The sequence below is a fragment of the Micropterus salmoides genome, unplaced genomic scaffold (genome assembly GCF_014851395.1).
Source record: "Micropterus salmoides isolate LMB-PRFRI ecotype aquatic unplaced genomic scaffold, ASM1485139v1 Ms_hic_scaffold_12, whole genome shotgun sequence".
In the NCBI taxonomy this organism is placed as follows: Eukaryota; Metazoa; Chordata; class Actinopteri; order Centrarchiformes; family Centrarchidae; genus Micropterus; species Micropterus salmoides.
Genome location: NW_024040263.1, coordinates 1873958 through 1896184, shown reverse-complemented (window position 1 = coordinate 1896184; position 22227 = coordinate 1873958). Strand labels below are relative to the sequence as shown.

The window sequence follows — 22227 nt, the reverse complement described above, 5'->3', positions numbered from 1 at the left end:
TGTATTTGAAGGGCTTTTAAGCTTGATAGAAGAGACACAAAACTGACCCGAAAGCATTGTCTAGTTTGGCAGGCTGGCAGAAAAGCGCGCTTTAAGTTGACCATTGAACTTCGGACCTGTGAGCTGAATATTCAAAATACTGATTAGACAGTCTCTCTCACACACACCCCAGCACACACTGCCTTAATAGTGTTTTTTCGTCCCTTATTTGATCCCCCTGAATTGTCCTACAACAATTATAATAAATTTTTTTGAAAGGTCATCATTTAAAACAAAAAAAATCCCTTTTTAGGTTACCAGACAGTATTGGTGGTAAATAATAATAATACTAGTAATCCAACATGTTTGTTTTCTACCTCTCACATACTTTGACAAAATAGTGTTGCAACACTACTGCAAAGGGTAAAACAGTGTCGTCATTAAAACCAGAAACATAGTCTTGCATTGCATTAAAAGAATGAGCAACAGCACGCTTGGTACCTAAATGCAGTATTAACGCATGAGTAAGAAGAATAGAGAAGCTGTAAGTCAGGTCACCCACAATACTTAATATGGCTTAGAATAAGATAGAAATAAGAAGGAAGTGACGCTTCGAAAATACCTGCCTTCCCCTTTTTTCTTTGGAGTTTCTGACTGCTTGTTACATCTCTGAGTACTATAGCCCAGATATTCTCTTCTACAGATGTTATGCAAATGACACAAAAAGGAGTCAACCAAATTCTTCATCTCTGCCTTTCTAGCCTGAGGGAGTAGCCATCTCGTCCTGGCCCTAACTGGTGAGTGTATTGATCTGATATAGACATTTCAGTTATCTTGCTGTGAACATGGTGAGGTCCACTGGCACAGCACTGGAGATAGACTGACGTACAAGGGAAGTACACTGCCTAAAATGCCTCTATGTTAACTGAGTCCTAAATTATTTTTCTGAAATCAATTTAAGAACCACATAATTTGTTTATGTACCACTGAATTTTGTCACTGTCTTGATTCAAGATCAACATTTTAGACAATTAGTAACGTGTACTCTAATCAGAATCGTTTGGTGAACATTATACTGTATGAAGGCTCCATTCCATTTCAATTTTACAACAAAATAATTGAATGTAACACAGTTTGCACCTAAGGGCAGCACAACATTAGACCATTTTTCATCATTATTAGTCCTTTGTTTGTCATTATGTCAAACCAAAGCTTTTGTGAATATGAATCAGGGCATTGGGGAATATTTTCAACATTCATGGACAACAACTATAGCACTACAAAAAATGCAGAGATAGTAATGGCTGTCACATAAGTTTGTGAAACACACAGGTGCATCTCTCAAATTAGAATATCAGGAAAAAGTTATTTTTTTCAGGTCAAGTGAGTTGGCTGGCCTATCAAGCACAGTAATACCATGGTCAGCAAACCAGTTACTAGTGGTCTGGTCACTGTGGACAGGAGCCAAGTCATGCTGGAAAAGGAAATCAGCATCTCCATAAAGTTTGTCAGCAGATGGAAGCATGAAGTGCTTTAAAATCACCTGGTAGATGCCTGCATTGACTCTGGACACATAGAACACAGTGGACCAACATAAGCAGATGGCACCCCAAATCATCACTGACAGTGGAAACTTCACACTGGACTTCAAGTAACTTGGATTCTGTGTCACTCCACTCGTCCTCCAGACTCTGGGACCTTGATTTCCAAATTAAATACAAAATTTACTTTCATCTGGAAAGAGGACTTTGGATCACTGAGCAACAGTCCATTTCTTTTTCTCCTTAGCCCAGGTAAGACACTTCTGAAGTTGTCTCTCATTCAGGAGTGGCTTGACACTAGGAATGCAACACTTGTAGTTAATTTTCTGGACACGTCTGTGCCTGGTGACTCCATCCTCAGTCCACTCCTTGTGAAGCTCCCAAGTTCTTCTATCAACTTTGCTTGACAATCCTCTAATCCAGTGAACTTTCCTTCCAATATGCTTTGCTATAGCACTCTGCAAACAGCCAGCCCTTTCAATAATGACCTTCTGTGACCCAACCTCCTTATTCAGGGTGTCAGTGAGTGTCTTCTGGACAACTGCCTATAGTCAAAAGTCTTCCCCATAATTGCAGTTGTGTGTACTGAATCAGACTGAGAGATTAAAGACTCTTCTCAGGTCGACATTTCTGTATTATACATTCTTTATTCTAATACTTTTTAGATTTTGGATTTCTAAGAGCTGTAAGCCATAATCAGAAAGATTAAAACAAAAAAAGCCTGAAATATTTCACTTTATATGTGATTAATTTCAGTTTATGAATTTTTTTAACGTTTTCACGATATTTAAATTTTCTGAGATGCACCTGTAGCATGCATATATATATATATCTATCTCTCTCTATCTCTATCTTTTGTTGTTGCTGTTGAAGGATCACCAAGGGAAAGAAGGGAAGCAGCATTGCTGCCAACAGTCTTTTTGATACTACCACTAGGGGGCACCAAAGTAAAACAAATTCTTCACTGGAGCTTTAGGACAGTTTGAACACCTTAAAGTTTTAATTTTGGTATTCTACCAAAAATATGCATGGAAGAATTTACTTGAAGGGGTAGAACAACATTTTGAGTGATTCATTCCTAGCGCGATACTGTGAGATGGGAGACAGAATTTCCAGTCCTTGTTCTGTGCAAAATTACATTCTTAAGTTCAGCTACAGGGGGTAGGGTGTAATTATAGATTTTGTTGAACAGAAATAATAATCATGACATTAAATAAAACTATAGGTAGTAATATTGATGCCAGCTATAGCAAGTAAATGGAGAGTACAAACACAAAAACATAAATAAACTAAGTCAAAGAATAGTAATAGATAAATAAAGCAATGTCACAGTAGGTGTAGGGTAGAGCAGGTTGGTGGACCCAAATGCAGGACACGACATGTGGAGCAGGTATCAGTGATATTTTAATATAAACAAAAGACGAGCACACTTACAAGAGCGGCTGAGTTCCAAAATAACATAGTTCAGACAAGGTAATCCAACAGAAAAATCCAGAAACAGGTGAAAATCCAAACAACTAACGGGGAACAAGCAAGACAAGCCTGCGCAGACAACACTACAACACACCATAATGACCGGACAAGGACTAAACAGAAACACCAGGTATACATACACAGGGACTAACGAGCAGGGCGGGGGCAACACAGGTGACAGACATGAGACTAATGAGAGAGCAGGGCAAAACAGAGAGAGGCAGGCAGGCAGAGATAATTGGGGGAACAGACGGAACACTGACAGGCAGACATGGGGCAAAATAACCAGCACCGACATAACAGATGTAACAAAATACCAGAAACCCATGTAAACAGACAAACACCGAACAACTATAACCCAGGGATCATAACAGACAAAACCTAAACGAGAATGCAGAACTAGAACACAGAGTACCGAGCAGGCTAAACCAAAATGATGCAGAGAAAGAACTAGAAGTAAATACTACGACATGAACTAAGGCACAGGACTGGGAACAAAAACATGGAACCAAAACACAGACTAAATAACAGATACTGAACCGACAAAACAATAACTCAGAGAAACTCAGGAAAGGATCATGACAAGCAATCAATAAATGATTCCTTCTTTTACCCCTGTTTTTCTTTTCCTCCCTTTTTCCTATTTTTACCCCTTTCCTTGACGATTATACAATATTGATAAAAACGTAATTGCGTTTGTTATGGCTGGTAATCAGGCAAAACAACCACAAATAAAATAAATAAACAAACAATGGAATCAAGATTGTATGAATTTAATGAATGATGGCCAGGAAGAGTTCTGTTGATAGGTTTTTGATGGAGATAGATAAGTTTTCCATAAATATGTAACAATAAGTTTTTCTAAAGTGTTATATGTATTCACATTATTCGTCAGAAAATAGATGTTTTTACAAATTTGACTCCAAAAGTCATTATCATCATGATGGATAAGTCTGTCTCCCTTTTTACTCATGGTATGTATATTATCTTGTCTGACTGTGATATTAATTTATATATTATGGAGAGGAGTTTTTTTGAGGATTGGATGTTATTAAGAAGTCAAAGAAGGAATATCTAAGTTAGTAGAAATGAAAACATTAAGTTTTGTTTGGATGGATGATTTGCGCTGCAAATATTCCAAAATGTGGTTACTCCCGATGCCGTACTTCTGGACCAATGAGACCAGGGTGTTATTATGGAAGATATGTTGAAGACGTGATGCCTTTTCCACATGGGAGTATGTTTAGAGGGTGTAAAAGTGGTGTTTCCATCAGGCTGTCAAAGCTGCTGCTATTGTTAATGTTTTGAAACAAGGATGGCGTTGGATTGTTTGGCTGAGGACTGGTAGGTCTGAGATCAGAATATTTTGTGTTTGTTCAATATCAAACCAAGTTTTTTCTTTTTGGTAAATCCATTTTAGTATATATTGAAGCTGATTAGCCAGTTAATAATGGTAAAAATCTGGATCTTCCAGGCCTCCTTGTGTCTTTTGTTTTTGCAGTGTGATCAATTTGTTTCTTGGTGCTTTGTTTTCCAAGTGAAATTTAGAGATGATGGAGTCCAATGATTTAAAAATGGTTACGGTGGGTTGAGTCGGGATCATTGACAGTAGATAATTTTTTTTGGAAGGATTGGCATTTTGATGATAGATATTCTGCCCATAATAGGTACTGGTAGGTTCATCCAGTGCTGGAGGTCATCATTTATTGTTTTAAGTAGTGGAGTGAAGTTGAGACCAAAACAGCCCTGACAGCCTGGTGGAAACTCTGATGCCTAAATATATGATGTGACTTGTACATAATGGGTTAGGTGGTGAATGGGCTACCACATCCCAGTTATCACTGTGTAGTGGAAAAATAGATGATGTTTCCCAGTTAATAGTGTATTTTGAATGTTTCAGTAAGTTTTAGTTTTCCTTGTAGTGATGAGACTGGTCTTGTAATGATAATAATATATCATCTGCATAAAGACTAATCTTATGATGGACATTTAGTGGTTAAATTCCTTCAATGCCAGAGTTCTGATGGATGGCTGATAAAAGAAATTTGCAGTTACCCTATCAAAAAGCCTTTTCTGCATCTAGTGTGGTTATGGTGGTTCCTGCTAGATGACCGTAAATACGCCATCAACGCTACTGATCACAACAAAGCTCCGGTGACTATGCTAGCCGAGATAACTCTGCCCCCTGAGGACTGCTCACTCCTTAAGAAAGCGAACAAGAAGATTGCTGACCTTATGGAAGACATCCGACGACTTTCAGCGGAACTCAAAGAGAAAGATTCCCCGCTGACTGGCTTTATGGATGTGGCTTCAGTACAAGCCAGACAGATTGTTTCTCTTAGCGCAACCGCTAACATCCAGGACACCGTGTTTTGGGACCCCTACAGCCTTCCCAGGCTTTCCTCCTGCTCAACTCCGAAGCATCAGTCAACCTGGGCTGAAGTGGTGGTCCATGGCTGCAAGAGAGGCTCGGACGGGGTTGCCTCTCCTCCGCACATCGGCCTCTCCAACCGCTATGCAGCCTTGTCTAACGACACTCCGGTCCATCCAGCGGATGCACCTGCGGCTTCGAGTCTCCCTGAGACGGATCTCTTTTGGTGCACAGTGCCTGCCGACAATGTTGCATCTGCTCCACCGGCTACATCTCCTGCACTGGGCTGCCGGTCTGCCGCTGGGCCTGATCGGCGGCCGTCATCCCGGTCAAAAACCTCCGCTTCCCGATGTAGGATCCTGAAGGAGGTTGTGCTCAGACGCTCCGGAGGCCGTCTCTACCCTGCACCGTTGGGTAGCCCTTCTCTCAGGTCTGTTAGTGCTACTCCACTCGGGAGCTCACACACTCCATCCTCAGTCCGCATGCAGTGTTGAAGCAGATTCTGCTCAGTCCTGCTCTGGAACCCCACAACCGGCATCTCCTCGTCCTCTTTTCTCCCCAACCACACAAATAATTTGTAACTCCATAACCAGAAACATCCGTTTCTTTAACGCTACCACTCACTGCTTCCCCGGTGCCACTACAGCTGACATTTAAAAAAAACTCCAGGACCTGATGCTGTCGCTCCCGTCCTCCATCACAAGAGTGATAGTCCATGTGGGAACAAATGACACAGCTCTTCAGCAGTCTGAGCTGACAAAATCAGATTTTAACCGTCTTTTTAACTTTTTAAAGCAGTGTGGAAAGTCCGTTTTTATCTCTGGTCCCATTCCCACAGTTGGTCGCGGTGCTGGCCACTTCAGTAGACTCCTTGGCCTCCATGACTGGCTCCAGTCCACCTGCAGGGCTCATCGTGTGTGTTATGTGGATAATTTTAATATTTTCTGGCAAAGAATGTCTCTTTTTAAGACAGACGGACTTCACCCAAACAGGGCTCAGAAATGTTAGCTGCGCACATACAGCATGTGGTGCGGTCCACACATGACTTACGTGAATGACTAATCATTCATGCAGCACACCTGGACACACCACCGCTCACTGAACAGATCTCTGGCTCACTGCCACAAACAACTGTCTCCACCTGCTGGCATGTAAAGCCGTCTGCTCCCAGCACTGTTCCACAGACTTCTATTCCTGTCATCATCACGCATAGACCAGTAAACCGAAATGTGCACATCCCACACAGAAATAATAGTAATTTCTTAAGGATTAGGACAACTGCACCAACTCCAGCACCCAGAACAAACTCATTTAAAATGGCTCTCTTCAATGTGAGATCTCTGTCAAGTAAGACTTTTATCTTAAATGATTTTATCTTGTCTGCAAATCTAGATTTTATGTTTTTAACTGAATCCTGGTTGCAAATGAATGACTATAGCCAGCTAGCTGAACTGTGTCCGCCTCAATATGATTGTTTTAGTCAACCGAGGGTCAGTGGTCGTGGTGGTGGGCTAGTGAGCGTGTATAGGAAAAATTTTAAATGTCATCAAGTACGCTGTGATGAATTTAACTCCTTTGAAGTTCTCACTCTTAAAGTTGGAGGGCTGCAACCTATCATTTGTTATAATTTATCGCCCCCCAAAACCGCCTGGAGGATTTTTATCAGAACTTCCTGAATTTTTATCTACTCTGGTTTTAAATTATGACAGAATTGTTCTTTGTGGCGATTTTAATATTCATGTTGATGACCCCAACAATGTTAATGCAACTGACTTTTTAAATATGGCCACTTCTTTTAACTTCAGACAACATGTCAAAGGGCAAACACATAACCGTGGTCATACACTGGACTTGGTTTTTACCCTGGGTGTCAGCATTTCCTCTGTGGAATTAGTGGACATGACCATATCTGACCACAGATGTATTGTTTTTAGCTGCGATTCGCCTGTTACTCATGCCGCCCCACCAAGCTCCGTGTGTTCTCGCATCTTTAATGAACAAAGTGTTTCAAAGTTTTGCGCATTCTTTCAGAGCCAAAGCCAACACCTGTCTGACTCCAACACCAACAATCTGGTCGATCACTTCAATCATATCTGCTTGTCATCACTAAATATTACTGCTCCTCTAAAGGTTAGGCCTACGTCTAAAGCTAGTAAGCAACCCTGGATAAATGACAGCATTCGCAGCCTCAAAAGGGAATGCAGGAAAGCAGAGCGCAGATGGAAAAAATCCAGTCTCCAAGTCCATTACCTCAGTCTGAAGGATTTATTAATTAACTACAATAACATGGTTAAGGATGCGAGAACACACTATTTTTCTGAACTCATTACTACACATAAACACAATCCCAGGTTTCTGTTTAAGACTGTGGATCAGCTGGTAAACCCAACCCCTCCTTGTGCCTCAGCTGGAAGTAATGATGACTGTGAATTGTTTTTATCTTATTTTACCAATAAGGTGGTGTCAATCAGAGCCTCTATTACCCCCGCGGCCTCTTACTCAGAGGTTCCTCATCAGCAACAAGAGAGTTTTAACCAGTTTTATCCCATCGACTTGTCTGAGCTTTTAAAAACAGTATCACAAATGAGAGTGTCCTCCAGCCCACTTGATGTAATACCTACAAAATTTTTACTGAAAGTAATGGATTCTGTTGGGCCCCATTTGATCTCTGTTTTCAACAGCTCCCTATCTACTGGTTGTGTCCCTGATTATTTCAAAACGGCTTGCGTGAACCCACTTTTAAAGAAACCTGGTTTAGATCCCTCCCTCCCACATAATTTTAGACCAATTTCAAAACTGCCTTTTATTGCAAAGATTCTAGAAAGAATTGTGTCCAAACAGCTGCTCACTGTACTGGAAAATAACAAATTATTTGAAAAGTTTCAGTCTGGTTTTAGGAAGTACCACAGCACTGAGACTGCCCTGCTTAAAGTCACCAATGACCTTTTAATGTCTGCTGATGAAGGCATGTGCTCAGTCCTGGTACTCCTGGACCTTAGCGAAGTGTGAAGTTAAAAAATGGATGTCAAATAATTTCCTCCAGCTGAACTCAGACAAAACAGAAATCCTGGTCATCGGGTCTCAGCAGGTGGCAGTATTTGATTTGCCATCTGCTGAGACCCGATGTCCGTTCGCTAGTAAACTCCAGACTGTCCAGAACTCAGCTGCCAGGCTTTTAACCAGAACAAAGAAATATGACCACATTACTCCTATTTTAGCTTCATTACACTGGCTCCCAGTATGTTTTAGAATTGACTTTAAAATTCTATTGATCACTTTTAAAGCTCTTCATGGCCTCTCGCCTTGTTATATTTCTGACCTTTTAGTCCCATACGCACCAGCACGTACCTTGAGATCCTCGAGCAGAAGTCTGTTGTCTGTTCCAGAGTCTCGACTGAAAACTAAAGGGGACAGAGCGTTTGCTGTCAGGGCCCCGAGGCTCTGGAACAGCCTGCCTGAGGAAATCAGGTCGGCTGAGTCAGTGAACTCTTTTAAGTCCCTTCTTAAAACATACTTTTATAGGAGAGCCTTTCCCGATCTTATTTGACTTTATTTTATCCCTTTTATTTTATTGTATTTTACTAATTTTATATTAATTTTTCGTGCTCTTATCTTGTTTTTTTGTATTCTTTACACTTGTTAAAGCACTTTGTAACTTGTTTTTGAAAAGTGCTCTACAAATAAGGATTATTATTATTATTATGATATTGATGGCAACAACTGACCAAAACTCAGATGTTCTACTGTGACTGAAACTAAAGTGTCACTAAACTTAGAGTAACATGAACAGCATTAAAAAAAGAATGGAAAGTAACAAAGCAGGCCAAAAAGAAGAGGAGCTAAAAAGGTTTTCCACCCTGTTTCACACTTCTTGAAACGCTGATAGCATATCACCCGCATACTAAGGAAACCACACAAACCGCTGCTTTTGACGTTTCTCAGAAACATTTCCTTTACGTCACTTAAAAACTCATCACTTTGAGACCCGATACTCTAGTTTTTCAAAGAAAACACAAGTCATCAGTCATCCTGAATGAGTCTACAGACATGAAAACAACTTAATAATCATTGTGAATGTGATGTACGTGATAGGCAGACATGTAAGGTGAAGAGATCTCCACAGAAAGACACTGGACTGGTAGGTGCTTTAAAATTTTATAGTTGTTATGTTGATGGAGGGGATAATATTGTGTGTTTTGATTGTTCAGGAGGTGTTTTTGATCATTTTAACTCAAGGCCCTCTTGCTGACTTTTTTGTGCTTTCATTGGCCTCACATGGTCTGCCAATGAAATATGACAATGAAAGTCCATCCATCCATCCATCGTCAACCGCTTATCCTGTATACAAGGTCACGGGGGGCTGGAGCCAAACTCAGCTGACATCGGGCGAAAGGCGGGGTACACCCTGGACAGGTCGACAGTGTAGCAGAAGTCTTGGTGTGAAAATATTTCATAGAGTAAACAATGCAAAATCTGAAAAAAAAAAAAATCATCTTTAACGTCTGTATGAAAGTATTTATAATGACATCCTGCTGTACATACACTCTAAGCTTTCATTCAAGACAGGGACATGATCTAGAGAGAGAAATAGAGAGGCAGGTATTTGGGGAAAGAGCGTTTGATATGTGGGAAAGTGAGAGAAGGTGGAGAAAGTGAGAGAGAGAGGGAATAGCTAACAGTGTGGGGGACTGAGGAGAGAGTCTGCGGTCTTTACCAAATATGAAAGGCCTATACTGCCCCTGCTCTGTTATTTACCTGCTAGAGAGTAGAAATGTATCTGCATACAACATCAGCTCACCAATTACAGATCTCCTGGGAGCAAGATCTTATGGCTCCTTTCCTCTCCGAGAGCTGACCCTTTAGGCTCCCAAACGGCTCTTCATTTAGTGCCACTTCTGCTGTTACAAGTTAGTTTTCTTTATTGCAAAAAATAAATAGGTTATATTCTATATCTGCAATACACTAAAATGATCTGTCAAAATGATTGCTTGCTTACCTGCCTGTATATTCTACCTGTGGTCATTGCGCATGAAAATGTGTTTTGGCGGAGTGGTTTTGGAGGAAGACCTAATGGGAGAGAGTAGGATTTTTTTAGTTGGAAACTAAAATCTTGAAATCTTGAAAATCTTGGTGTCTCATGCTAGTTTCTCCAACGTTGACTTACCCTGGCTTTAATGTTTTTTTAAAAAGAAAAAAAGTGGCTATATACAAAATACAAAAATATACAAAACATCTATGTAAGGGTGCAAGAAAGGGAGCATGCTTCCTGGATAGTTCTTTTTTTCTTATTAGAAACAACAGTAACCTTCTGGAAAGAAGTAGTTTGCGGTGGTTTCTGTGCTTGTGTGTGAAACAAAGAGGTGAAAGATGAAGGGAGGAAAGAGAGGGTTATAGCAGGTTAGGGGAAGTCCAAATGTCAGAAGAAGACAGATGAAACGAAAACGTATGTTTATGAAAGAGCTTAGAAAGAGGTAGACTGTTAGTTGAGCTGATAGTGGCTGACAAGTGAGATTAGAAAAACTGCTTGATTTGTTAATGAGATTCCAAATGCTGCTTTGAATCTGTGACATGTGACATGCATGTTTGTAGTTTGAAACCCAACATTTCTAACTTTGGATGTGAATGTAGACAGTGATCTCACTGCTTTGGTCTCACTGCTGTGTGTTACGTAACATCATCCATTTTAGATTCCAAATTACCTAAAAGAAGTTCGATCAGGAACATAATTCACTGGATAACCTGGGCTCTATGTTTCGATTCATTTGGTTATGAAATCCAGACATTTATTGTTTCAATCTGAAACATTTCTATTTCTGTTTTTTCGATCACCTGTTGGTATCACAACTCTTTCTTGCTCTATTTGTGGCCAGAGGTATTTTATGTGTGAGCAGAAATAAACTGACTAATACCACAAAATAAAGAGGTATATATACATACAGCAGGCCTACGTATCACCCCTCTGCCACTTGTGAACAGATGTATCTTTTTATCTGCACAGGATGAGAAAAAAGAGGAAGCGATCGGTTACACAGCGAAACAAGAACAATCCATCAAAGCCCCACATATCCAAGTCACTGAGCTTTGGAAACCAACAATCCTGTTATTTTGAGATGAGAGAGACTGATAACACGATAAATGGAGAGAAATAAGAAAACCCCTGTGCTGTTTCTTCTTCTTGCTCTGCTTCATGTCTGCACCACCAGATCACAGGACTGTTGTAGCCTCCCAAACAACAGTTAGTGATTTTTTGATTACTTGATGTACAGCCTATTCTGATACTAGCATAATTTATTTCAAGACATTTTGTTAAACATGACTAATCACAAAACAACAACAGAAAAACTCTTGAAAATGTTTCCACACTTTTATTTAATATCATCTCCATTATTTCTCACAGATCTCACCTGCTACAGTGACTACAATCATACCATCACTTGTGTGTGGAACAGCACATATGTGTCTGACCATGCAGACACTGTGTGCACAATACACGCCAAAAAAGTCAAAGGGTAATGTACTTAGAGTAGATGCAAATATACAGTTACCCTGTACCCAAATAATATTATGCAGCAAAATGAAATGAACTTGAAATTCTTTTTCCTTTTACAGTAGACCTGTGTACAGTGCTTCCTGTGACCTGAAGCCTGTTGACATCTCCAGACCAATGCTAAAGAAGTGCTCCCTGGACTTCAAAACACACTGGATTGTGAGTCTGAGAAGATTTGTGGTAGAAATAGTTCAACACGTTAGGAAATATCCACATATTTGCTTTCTTGCAGAGAAGGGGAAGACCATTACCTCTCTTGTGTCTGTCTGTTAAATATAAGACTACAGCCTACAGCTGATTAGCTTTGCTTTGTTTGTTTTACCTCTGCTCTCCTGTCAATCGATTTACTTTCTGCCTTTGTGTGTTACCCGCCAGTTTAGATTGTCTGCCCCGCCCCGATTACTTTCACCAATGTCTAGTTACCCTCCCTTAACTAGATTTTTGATACTTTTAGCAAAATGTTGTAGGTGAGCTTTGAAATGTAATTGGGAACAAATTTTTCACATTATTTGGATACCACATGACTGCAGCAGCAGCCGAAGACTGTGGAGTTAGCTGGGATGTATGGTACTTAATGGCACAAAGAACAACAGATCGTTGGTCATTTCTCGACCTTGTATTGAGCCTACATAGCCTACCTATAAGTGGGATGCTGAATCAATTCATTAAAATTAATAATTTATCTTTATTAATGTAAACTTATACATGATGGCTGCTAATGCACTAAAGAGAGATTTTAAATGGTCCGCAGCAACAGCTGTCGACTGTGCATGTACTATACTGATCTGTTTCCTTTGCTATCAACGTGTTGTTTAAACACAATGAGCAATATTATACAACACATCTTGTTTGGAGCGTCCATTTCGTTTCCGCATTAAAATGTTGTTGTTTTTTTCTTTGTTTACCGTTTTGTTGTTGCCATTTCATTAGACTTTTGCAATTTTATACACTTTTTTAAAAATGTGTCCAATCTAAGTTGGCCTATTGAAGTAGAATGGCTTGCACTGAACTGGAATGGTTTACAGTACAGCCTCAGCAAGTGTCTTGCTCAGGGACACATTGGTAGATAAGTTACAGTGGGGAATTGAACCCCGGTCTTTCACACCAAAGGCATGCATCTTATCTGTTGCGCCATCACCACCCCACACATAGGACATGGTAGCAGGTCATTCTATTGTAAGTGGTAAGATGACTGCTCTGATGGCATTTGTGCTGAATGACCTGTACATATCCGACACTAAAAAGAGTTGTTTGTTCATTTTAACCTATCGCTACTCACTAGTGTAATTAGTCTGTGTTCCTGTGTGTCAGTGCCAGTTTGTCTTCGTCCCTGTGTCAAGTGTTGTTTGCGTTCGTTGGAGTCTTTTGATTTTGTTAATAAGTCATTGTTCTGCACCAGCTGTGCCTTTATGGTCTGCATTTGGGTCCTGTTTCTCTTGATTACCCTGTTTACCCTTAGGGTATATACTGGAAACAGGGGGAAACACTGGCCTTGTTCTGTCCAATGCTAACAAGATTGCCCTACTAGTTCCTCTAAAACACATCAATTAACTTTATCTTCCGCAACAGTGACGACAAGATTCCTACTCCTGGCCAAATAATCCTGCATATAACCCCCTGTAAAACCATAAATCGATGTTGTAACACTTTACGGATTAAACAAATGAGATATAATATGTTAATTAGTTAGTCAATAGTCTTCTCTTAATTTTTCTCAGTTTAGGACCTTCCATGAGTTGTCCATTAATCTGAGCTGTGAACCTGTGAAGCAAAGTTTACACATTTCTTACAAGCCAGCTTGTCACAGTGAGTACAATCGATAATATATTGCCTGCTTGTGACTCACCTTGTGAGCTAGTCGTGATGACCTGTAACAAACTATATGTGTGTGTGTGATACTGCAGTTAAGCTGAATCCACCGCCAAAACCAGATGTCAACTCTACTGCAATTTCTTGGTTCCCACAAGTTAACAAACATGAAAAAATAACACTTTACATCTCCCAACTACAGTGGAAACGAGAGGATTGCTCATGGAGTGTATGTATATATTATTTGTCCATGTTAGTATATCTGTGCATGTATTTCAATGAACAGACCTGAAAATCGGCCCACGAAGCATCCAAACATTTGTTTTTACCTTGTCAGGATCCCTCTGTGAAGACAGTAAATAAAGAATGGAACTGGAGCTTAACAGTGACGCAGATCCCTGACTCAGATTTGCTGATGGGGGAGAGGTACGAGGCACGTGTTCGAGTGCAAGGCAGTGAAGACTGGGCCAAGTCAACCTGGAGTGACTGGAGCCCCGTTGCATCTTGGGAGTCCACCGTAGGAAAAACAAAACCAACATTAGGTAAGGTGTCAAATATTAACAAAGCTAATTAGTTTAATTAAAAAAATGCAGTCTGTGGAAAACAACATCTTATGGAGCTCACACCCATTAAAGCCAAGTTCAGGAGCAATTTTTGGAAAGATGTGGAGAGAGATCAGTTGTTCTCCAAAGGCAGCAACAACAGTGAGCCTGTGCTGGTAACTTCAGACTATGAGAAGGTTGAACGGCTCCAAAGTCAAAATTCAGGCATGTGCAATGGCGAGGAGGTCATTTCAATCAAAATATCAATCAAATTATCAAGATTTTTTAAGATGTTTTTACAAATAAACTATTCCCACATGGGATGTGCTATTATTCACTTTTTGCAATTACACATCAGTCAATTTATTTTGAAATATTTATTTATCCAATCAGTCAGCACAGGGCTTTCCATACCTGACCACAATATTTTTTGGTAAATGAGTATGTATGTGACATTCTCTATTGTAGTGCCTCTACAGTAAACAGATGTAATCATACATACAATTTAAAGTCAAATGTGATTTTAATACCCTTAAAACATACACTAACATTTCTCTTTTGAAAAGTAATACTTTTCACTACTAACTAACTGCTTAAAATGTCATTGTGTATCAGGAAAATTGCATGAACATCACAGACATACAACTCCGATTTGTTCTTTACAGTGGGATAAATACAGTATGCGTTCCTCTTAACTAAAGTGACATGCTCTGTCCTGTGTTTTTCAGTTGGTACTGAAGTTTTATTTGGCGTTGTTGCAGCTGTGCTCGCATTTGCCGTCCTTCTGACTGTCGCTAAGACTGACAAAACTACCTGGTAAGCAAACACAAACACCAAGTATTCCCAAGACATCTTTCAGACAGCTCTGCTTTAAGATGATGTTATTCTGTCTTTTAGGATTTACATAGTAAAGAGAATCAGCGGCCCACCCCTACCGAACCCAGCAAAGTCATTCCTACAGGATGTAAATTTCCAGGTGAGTTTATGAAATCTTTCTTATTTGTGTTCATCACTTATTGAAATCGGGGTTTGGTGAGAATTAATTTTAATAAAAACAGACTTGATTTACAGTGGATATTTACTTTCCCAAACATTTGTTTGTAATAAAAGCAGTTATAGTAAGATCTCATTAAAATTGCATTAGTTAATGTTTTTATATATGGTATCATGTTGTGTTAGCAGAAAATTACCCATTTACACATTTAGCAGTCAGAGGCCATCAGTAGCATTTATATGGGTTGTCTCTATCACCATGCCCGTTTTGGTGTCTCCCACTGTCTCAGAAAAGTACTTGGCTCTTCAGCTGCTGGATTGTCAACTTTCTTCTCCAGTGTATAGCTAACAGCACTGTCAGTCTGTCATTTGGTGCTGGGCAGTTATCATACAGTGGGTTTGTCAGAGCCTTTTTTACGGGCAAATAAGACCATACATTTTCAAGCAAGTAAAACCAAAATAATTAGCTGAAAGACACTAAAAGGTCCATAAAGCTGAACAGAACTCCAGAGTTGGAAGATGATTTTCTTGGGTTTTTAGCCAAACCCTGTCAGTGATAACAAATAGTCCTTTGACCCACTATTAATATAAAAATAATGATTAGTGCAGCTTTAAAGATAGCAACATCACACAAACAGCAGGATGTACAGCCCATGTAGGATGTGAAACCAAAGAGCAGAATATTTCTTATTAGTCAAAAGACATGTGACCTTTATGATCCAAAAAGGTTCAAACTGTTTAATTGTAGCAGCAGGAAATTTAGATAAAAACACTTTAAACACTGTGTATTTGCCTATTTACAGACAATTCACATACTGACAGTTTTTTTCGTTGACCTTATAGTCTAGTGCTGATTTTATGTCTTCTGTTTTTTTTAACCTTTCCAATTCCTCCTCTTGCTTATCGACCTTTGACCTTTCCTCCTCCAGAATTGGTTGAGCCCCCACTTCACCGGCGAATCCTTGCATTCCTTCTTGAAACCGGTGGAAACTGTTTCTGTAGAGATAACCTCCACTGTGGATGCTGTTGCACCCTGTGGGCCAGAGGCGACACTACTAGAGAAGATGAGAAGCAAAGGAAACCACGAGTCCGCCAGTTCCAACTTCTCCAACCCCAGTTACTCCCAGCTGTGTCCTCCTCCTCCTGTCTCCTCGCTCACTGCGGGAAATCTGGAGCCCTGTGCCTCCGATACACCTTATGGGCCTGTTAGAAGTCAAGGTGAAGGTAAAAATGAAGTGAAGGATAGGGATGAGGTGAGAGGGAAAGAAGTGGAGATCCTACAGTTGCTCTCCAAAGGCAGCAACAACAGTGAGCCTATGCCGGTAATTTCAGACTATGAGAAGGTTGAGAAGCTCCAGGTCAGGTGCAGTGGCCAGATCAGTCAAGAGAGCCTGGAGGCAGATAGCATAAGTGTGACTAATAGCCATGATGAGGGACCTGAAGACAAGGAGGAGAGGCAGAAAGGGAATGGAAAAGAAGGAGATTTACAGAAGTTGTTTGGAGGCAGTGGAGGTATTTTTGGCAAAGGGTCCATTCAGGTTTGTTCTGATTACGAGCCAGTCCGGAATCTGCAGAATGACAGCCCCGAGCTCCCTAGCCTGGATTCAGGCATTAGCAGTGGGAACGAGGAGCAGGGGAGTCAGGAGGAGAGCCTGGAGGACCTTGATAAGTCCACTAAATCTACAGGTCTCCTGTTTCCCCCTCTTTCACCCCCTTTCAGTGCCTTACCATGCTCCTTGCCCTCTTTCGCACCACTGCTTTTGAACTTTTCTGGGCCAGGTTTGAGTCCAGCTCAGCGACCTCTGCCAACTCATATACTAGAAAGGATTGCTCTTATATCAACCAATAGGTTAGAAGAGCTCTCTGGTGATGGATATATGCCAGTAAGGCAGGAAGAGAGCTGAAAACAGACAGAAATCTCACAGTGAATGCTGTACAATACATGTGCAGGATTCATGAGAGCCAAGTGTCGGAATCCATCAGATACCTGGTTCTGAGATTGCATTGCCAGTTTGTTTTGCCTCTTTTGCTCTCCACATGGACTGAATGCAACCAAAGACCTCTACAAACGAATACCAGAACACTTTATATCAAAATCTTATCCCTTATCTACAAGTTCTGCATTCATATACACATATCTTATTAACAAGATTAACAAGAGCCTGGCAGCTAGAATGTCCGTTAATAATAATAATAATAATAATCCGTCATATGGACATTTATTTATTTATACCCAGGGTACAACTCTGAAAGATGGGTTGAGTTGAATGAATGTATTTGTTTATATTTTGTTGTGTTTTGTATTTTGTTATTAAGTTATTCTTTCTGAAGTGCTGAAGTGAATATTCTCAGAAAAAGCCAACCTTGTTTAATGTGACAGCCCGATAATGATATTAGGTTAGGTTGAATTTAACATACTGGGAAATAAACACTGTCTGCTGCTCCTATTAGATGAGAAAGTGCTCAACTACATATATGATTAATTATGATCTAGCTGTCCGTTATGGATGTATTTTGACTCCACATGACTTACAAACCGAGTGAGTTGTGAGATGCTTAATAAAAGCTGCTAAATTGTCAGACACTGACACTGGACACTGAGATGATTTCTCAAGGAACAAACCTCACACCTTCTAATTAATGTATATTAAACCTGTGGAGCTGTTAGAGTAAACTAGTGTTTACCAGAATTTTAAAATATGTAGGCCAAAATGTAGGCTAATCGAGGCTTTTATTTTGGTTTCTAATGCTGTTTGGTCTGGTTATGACAAGATGAAAATGTTGCAGTCATATGACTTTATAATACAGATAAAAAAATAAAACATCTGAAAAAAATCAAAGATACTATATCTATCAAACATCCTTTAGCTTATAGGTGCAGATGAAGTGGCTGGTTTTCACTTGCCTTTACATAAAACCCCCTAAAAACACTTTCATATGTTTTTCAGTGGATTACTCCACTATGTAAGAATAGCCTTAATGGATAATTTTGGTATTTTTAAACCTGGGCCCTATTTTCACATATTTTGGGGTCAAAATGACTAGTAGGTACAGTGTTGTGTATAATTTTATAGCATTAAAGCCTAAATTGTAATTATTAATTATTAGAGCGATGGTGGTCTACATTCTCATCGTTTAAAGTGTTATATTTTAATTATAGTATAAAGTTAGGATCACAGTGTTAAAATTCTATATCTTTATGTGTGCACCTTTCTGTATCTAAATGCCTAGGCTCAGCAGTAGTGTGTGTGTGTGTGTGTGTAAGCAAGCATGTGAGCTTTGGCAGAGGTAGAGGCAGACACACAGCACCAAAACACCAGCAAAGGAAAATGTAGAAGCAGATTTTGTGAAAATTGTGTTACAAAACATTCATCAATATGTTCCATCACAGTAAGAATGTACTGTTTGTAGCACAAAAACACCAACTTATTCCACAGTCAGGTTATGGTTGAAATAGTATGATCAGCAGAGGGCATGGGGGGGGGGGAGCAGTGCAGCCAGGAACAATTAAATAAAAATCCACCGAAAGGTTGGAAAGCAATGACAAAAAGAGAGACACCCAAAACAGTCATAGTGAAATAAAAGTGTTAAAAGTCCACCAAATTTTGAATGGTTGGAAAATGATGAGAAAAGAGAGACAGCCGAAAATTTGGGACTTTCCCAGATCCAGATCAGCAGGAAAGAGAGCGAAGAGATTATATATAACGCTTAGATACAGAGCTATAAAAGGAGGTCCAAAAGGAATTGAAAGTCAGTTGTTACAACATACATACAGCTCGGGTCTCTGTTCTGGTCACAGAATTGGACTCTATTTTGACCCTCTCCAGTGAAACTATTCTAAGTGGTGTCTATTTCTGTTGACAATAAAAATGTTGGTAAAAGTTCAAGCTTTCTTTTCTGGCTTAAGTCTTGAATTTTTTACACGACAACAACCAGCAGCCCTGAACCAGCAACTGTGGCTGCAACGTATTCCTTCGGGGCAAATGTGTCTATCAAAGTTACATCCACAAAAAGAGCTTCTTTGAGCCACTTTCTAAAGTCGCTAGTCACAGGAAATGCAATGCAACATTTTTTGACAGCAGATCAGTTAGAAATAGAGTATTACAGTAAAGAAACAGTCAGGAGCAGCCCCAGTGAGCTGAGAGTTTAAGATCACTGTTCGCAGACTCATATCAGGTGCAGAATAAAGTCAGATCACGAATACTCACATAATTATGGAAAAAGACCAATTATTGCCTGATAATGCTGCCCCAGACTTCCTTGACCTGTAGTATTAAACCGCATTTGCTGTTAATCTCCAGTAGCCTAACTACATGTGTCATGTACACAATAGCGGCACAGAAAAGCAGAGAATCGGTGTGCGGCTGCTAATAAGAGGAATGGGAGAGAGGAGGAGCGGAGGCTGTTGTATGGGATTATTGGACACACTGTGTCTGGGCGGGAGGAGGGAGGCGAGGGGGAGATGGTATAATAGCATCAAAACCGGTTGATTATTATTTCCCGCCAATCTTTAATTTACAATTACTTTGGCGTGTCTAGTTATCATTATGGATTTGCCATGTTTTTCAGGAGTCTGTTCATACTGATGTAAGCTAACATTCATTTTGTGAAAATGAAAATATTAAACAATGATGTGCTAATTAAGCCTAAATACATTTTTCTATTTGAAAGTCCGGCCCCCACAGTGTCTGGTTAGAAAAATTCTTGACCTCTTGACCCCTGATGTATGCCTTGTCTTTACTCAAATCTTATTAGACACTGACCACAATATTTACATTAGGTATGAGTGAACATATGACATGACAACATCATCCACAAGAAAACTGGGAACTGCATTTTTAGGATTCTACAGCCCTCCCAGAGCCATATTTCCTAAAATATTCCTTCCTGTGTTTTCGCATGAGTGAAACAAGTCTAAAACAAAGAACAACAAAACCCATATCCCAGAGGGACTTTTGCATTGGAATTTACAAAATTTCATTGTTTTGTTAACACAACCAGATACTGTTACAGGCATAAACCAAGTAGCAATAATCAAATTAATACATCTTACAATAGATGGCAGCACTGGACAGAATCAACTTTCATGCATTGTTCTTGAGATGTTTATTACTCTGGACTAACAAAGATGATGAGTACTTGGAAGATCTGAATAAGTGGAATCAACTTCTTTTCGATTTTGAGTTGGCAAAACTTATAGTTGTGACCTAAAAATCATATCATAAAATCATAGAAAAGCTTAAGCTGAAGGCTGATGATTGGAAAAACAAGCTGGATGTTACTCTGTGACAAATGAATAGACATACAGGGTCCTATCTTCCACCCAGTGCACAGTACAACGCAAGTTTCGTTGATAGTTTTTGATTTAATGAATGGTTTCATTTTTGTTACACCCAAAACAAACCTATAATTAAGAGACTAAATACAACCCCTTTGCACCTTGCGTCTTACTTTGTGCGCAGATTAAGCACCGTTTAACTAGAAAAACTGGGTTTGAACCCGCCCTAATGCACTTGCACCATGCACTTCAGATTGTTTAAATAGTGTCTGATGTTACTTAATAGGATAAGCTTGAAAATGGTGTAAAACTCACTTCAGTCGTAAGAAACCTCAACCACTGTAACAGGTGATGTACCAAGATGATTATTTAAACTCCTGAAGGGTTTTGCCGTTCATGGCTTTGTAGGCCAATGAACCCACATTCCCCTGCTCCGGAGGCAGATGCCTCTGGGCTACAAAAAAGCATCAGGAGCATCACGAAATGCACACGGACTGAAACAGTTTTTGATTGTCCTGCTATTTAATTGAAAATTGTTCCTTGTTCCTGTCACGTAGAGAGAAGTGCTGAGAGAAAGCACCTGAATAAAAGCTAAGAAGTATTCTCAGATGCTCTGTAAAAAGAGCTACGATCAGCTACCCTAAAGGGGTAGTCTTTTCTGTCAGTAATGCTTGTTGGATGTCCATACAGCTATGATTGCCTTCCAGTAGAGACAGTATAAAAATGTGTGCTGTTATTTAAATGTTGTATGCTTTGTAAGCCAAGGAATGCTGAACGACCCAGGTGGGACTTGAACCCACAATCCCCTGCTCCGGAGGCAGATGCCTTATCCATTAGGCCACTGGGCCTTGAAAAACTAGATGTAGCATCAGGAAATGTCGACGGACAGAAATGGTTTTGATTATCTCTTTAATTGAAATTTGGGTCTGAAAACGAGATTTATGAACCCTTGTAGCTGATATATCTTACGAGTTGTTGCTTGTTCCTGTCACATAGAGAGAAGTGCTGAGGGAAAGCACCTGAATAAAAGCTAAGAAGTATTCTCAGATGCTATGTAAAAAGAGCTACGATCAGCTACCCTAAAGGGGTAGTCTTTTCTGTCAGTAATGCTTGTTGGGTGTCTGAACAGCAACAGTTTCCTTCCTCTAGAGACACTATATAGTAACTGTGTGCTGTTATTCAGCCACTTTCTATGCTTCTGCTTTTCTGCCCACAATTGTAGAAAGTGTACCAACATGATAATTTAACACTTCCAAAGGGTTTTGCTGTTGTGTGTTTTGTAAGCCAACAAACACTGAACGACCCAGGTGGGACTTGAACCCACAATCCCCTGCTCCGGAGGCAGATGCCTTATCCATTAGGCCACCGGGCCACAAAAACAGCTGGTATAGCATCAGGAAATGCACATGCACAGAAATGGTTTTTGATTATCCTGCTATTTAATTGAAATTTGGGTCTGAAAATGAGGTTTACTGGTTACTGGAGGTAAATAATAACATTACATTTTATATTACTAGTAATTCAACATGTTTGTTTTCCAACTCCTCTGATTCACTTTACCTTCTTTCTCAAAAGAGCATTGTCACAAATTAGAAACACAGTCAGCACACTTTGTCCCTAAATGTGTAAAAGTATCAACGCATACATTTTAAGTAAGAAAAGAGAAGTTTTTAATATAACAACTTCTTAGGAAA

The 22227-nt window shown here is 39.8% G+C and overlaps 1 protein-coding gene and 2 non-coding genes across 5 annotated transcripts in view; 1 reads left to right on the top strand and 2 right to left on the bottom strand.

Moving 5' to 3' along the window:
- Positions 1 to 99: 99 nt before the first annotated feature.
- Positions 100 to 22227, top strand: part of LOC119898625 — a 41401-nt gene continuing 19273 nt past the window's right edge. Inside the window, exons 1-10 of one of the 3 annotated variants that reach the window (XM_038712777.1) lie at positions 100 to 776; positions 11363 to 11599; positions 11762 to 11873; positions 11974 to 12070; positions 13630 to 13717; positions 13816 to 13949; positions 14058 to 14262; positions 14991 to 15078; positions 15160 to 15238; positions 16185 to 16598. In XM_038712777.1, coding sequence (XP_038568705.1) covers positions 11500 to 11599; positions 11762 to 11873; positions 11974 to 12070; positions 13630 to 13717; positions 13816 to 13949; positions 14058 to 14262; positions 14991 to 15078; positions 15160 to 15238; positions 16185 to 16598 — 1317 coding nt within the window. In that variant the 5' untranslated portion in view covers positions 100 to 776; positions 11363 to 11499. Of the gene's footprint in view, positions 777 to 8951; positions 11600 to 11761; positions 11874 to 11973; positions 12071 to 13629; positions 13718 to 13815; positions 13950 to 14057; positions 14263 to 14990; positions 15079 to 15159; positions 15239 to 16184; positions 16614 to 22227 lie in introns of those variants that run through there. The other 2 variants (XM_038712776.1, XM_038712778.1) reach the window with 2 other exon arrangements.
- On the bottom strand, positions 21309 to 21381 carry trnar-ccg. Its single transcript has one exon. It is a non-coding gene; the product is annotated as a tRNA-Arg (tRNA).
- trnar-ccg lies at positions 21833 to 21905 on the bottom strand. The gene has a single exon. It is a non-coding gene; the product is annotated as a tRNA-Arg (tRNA).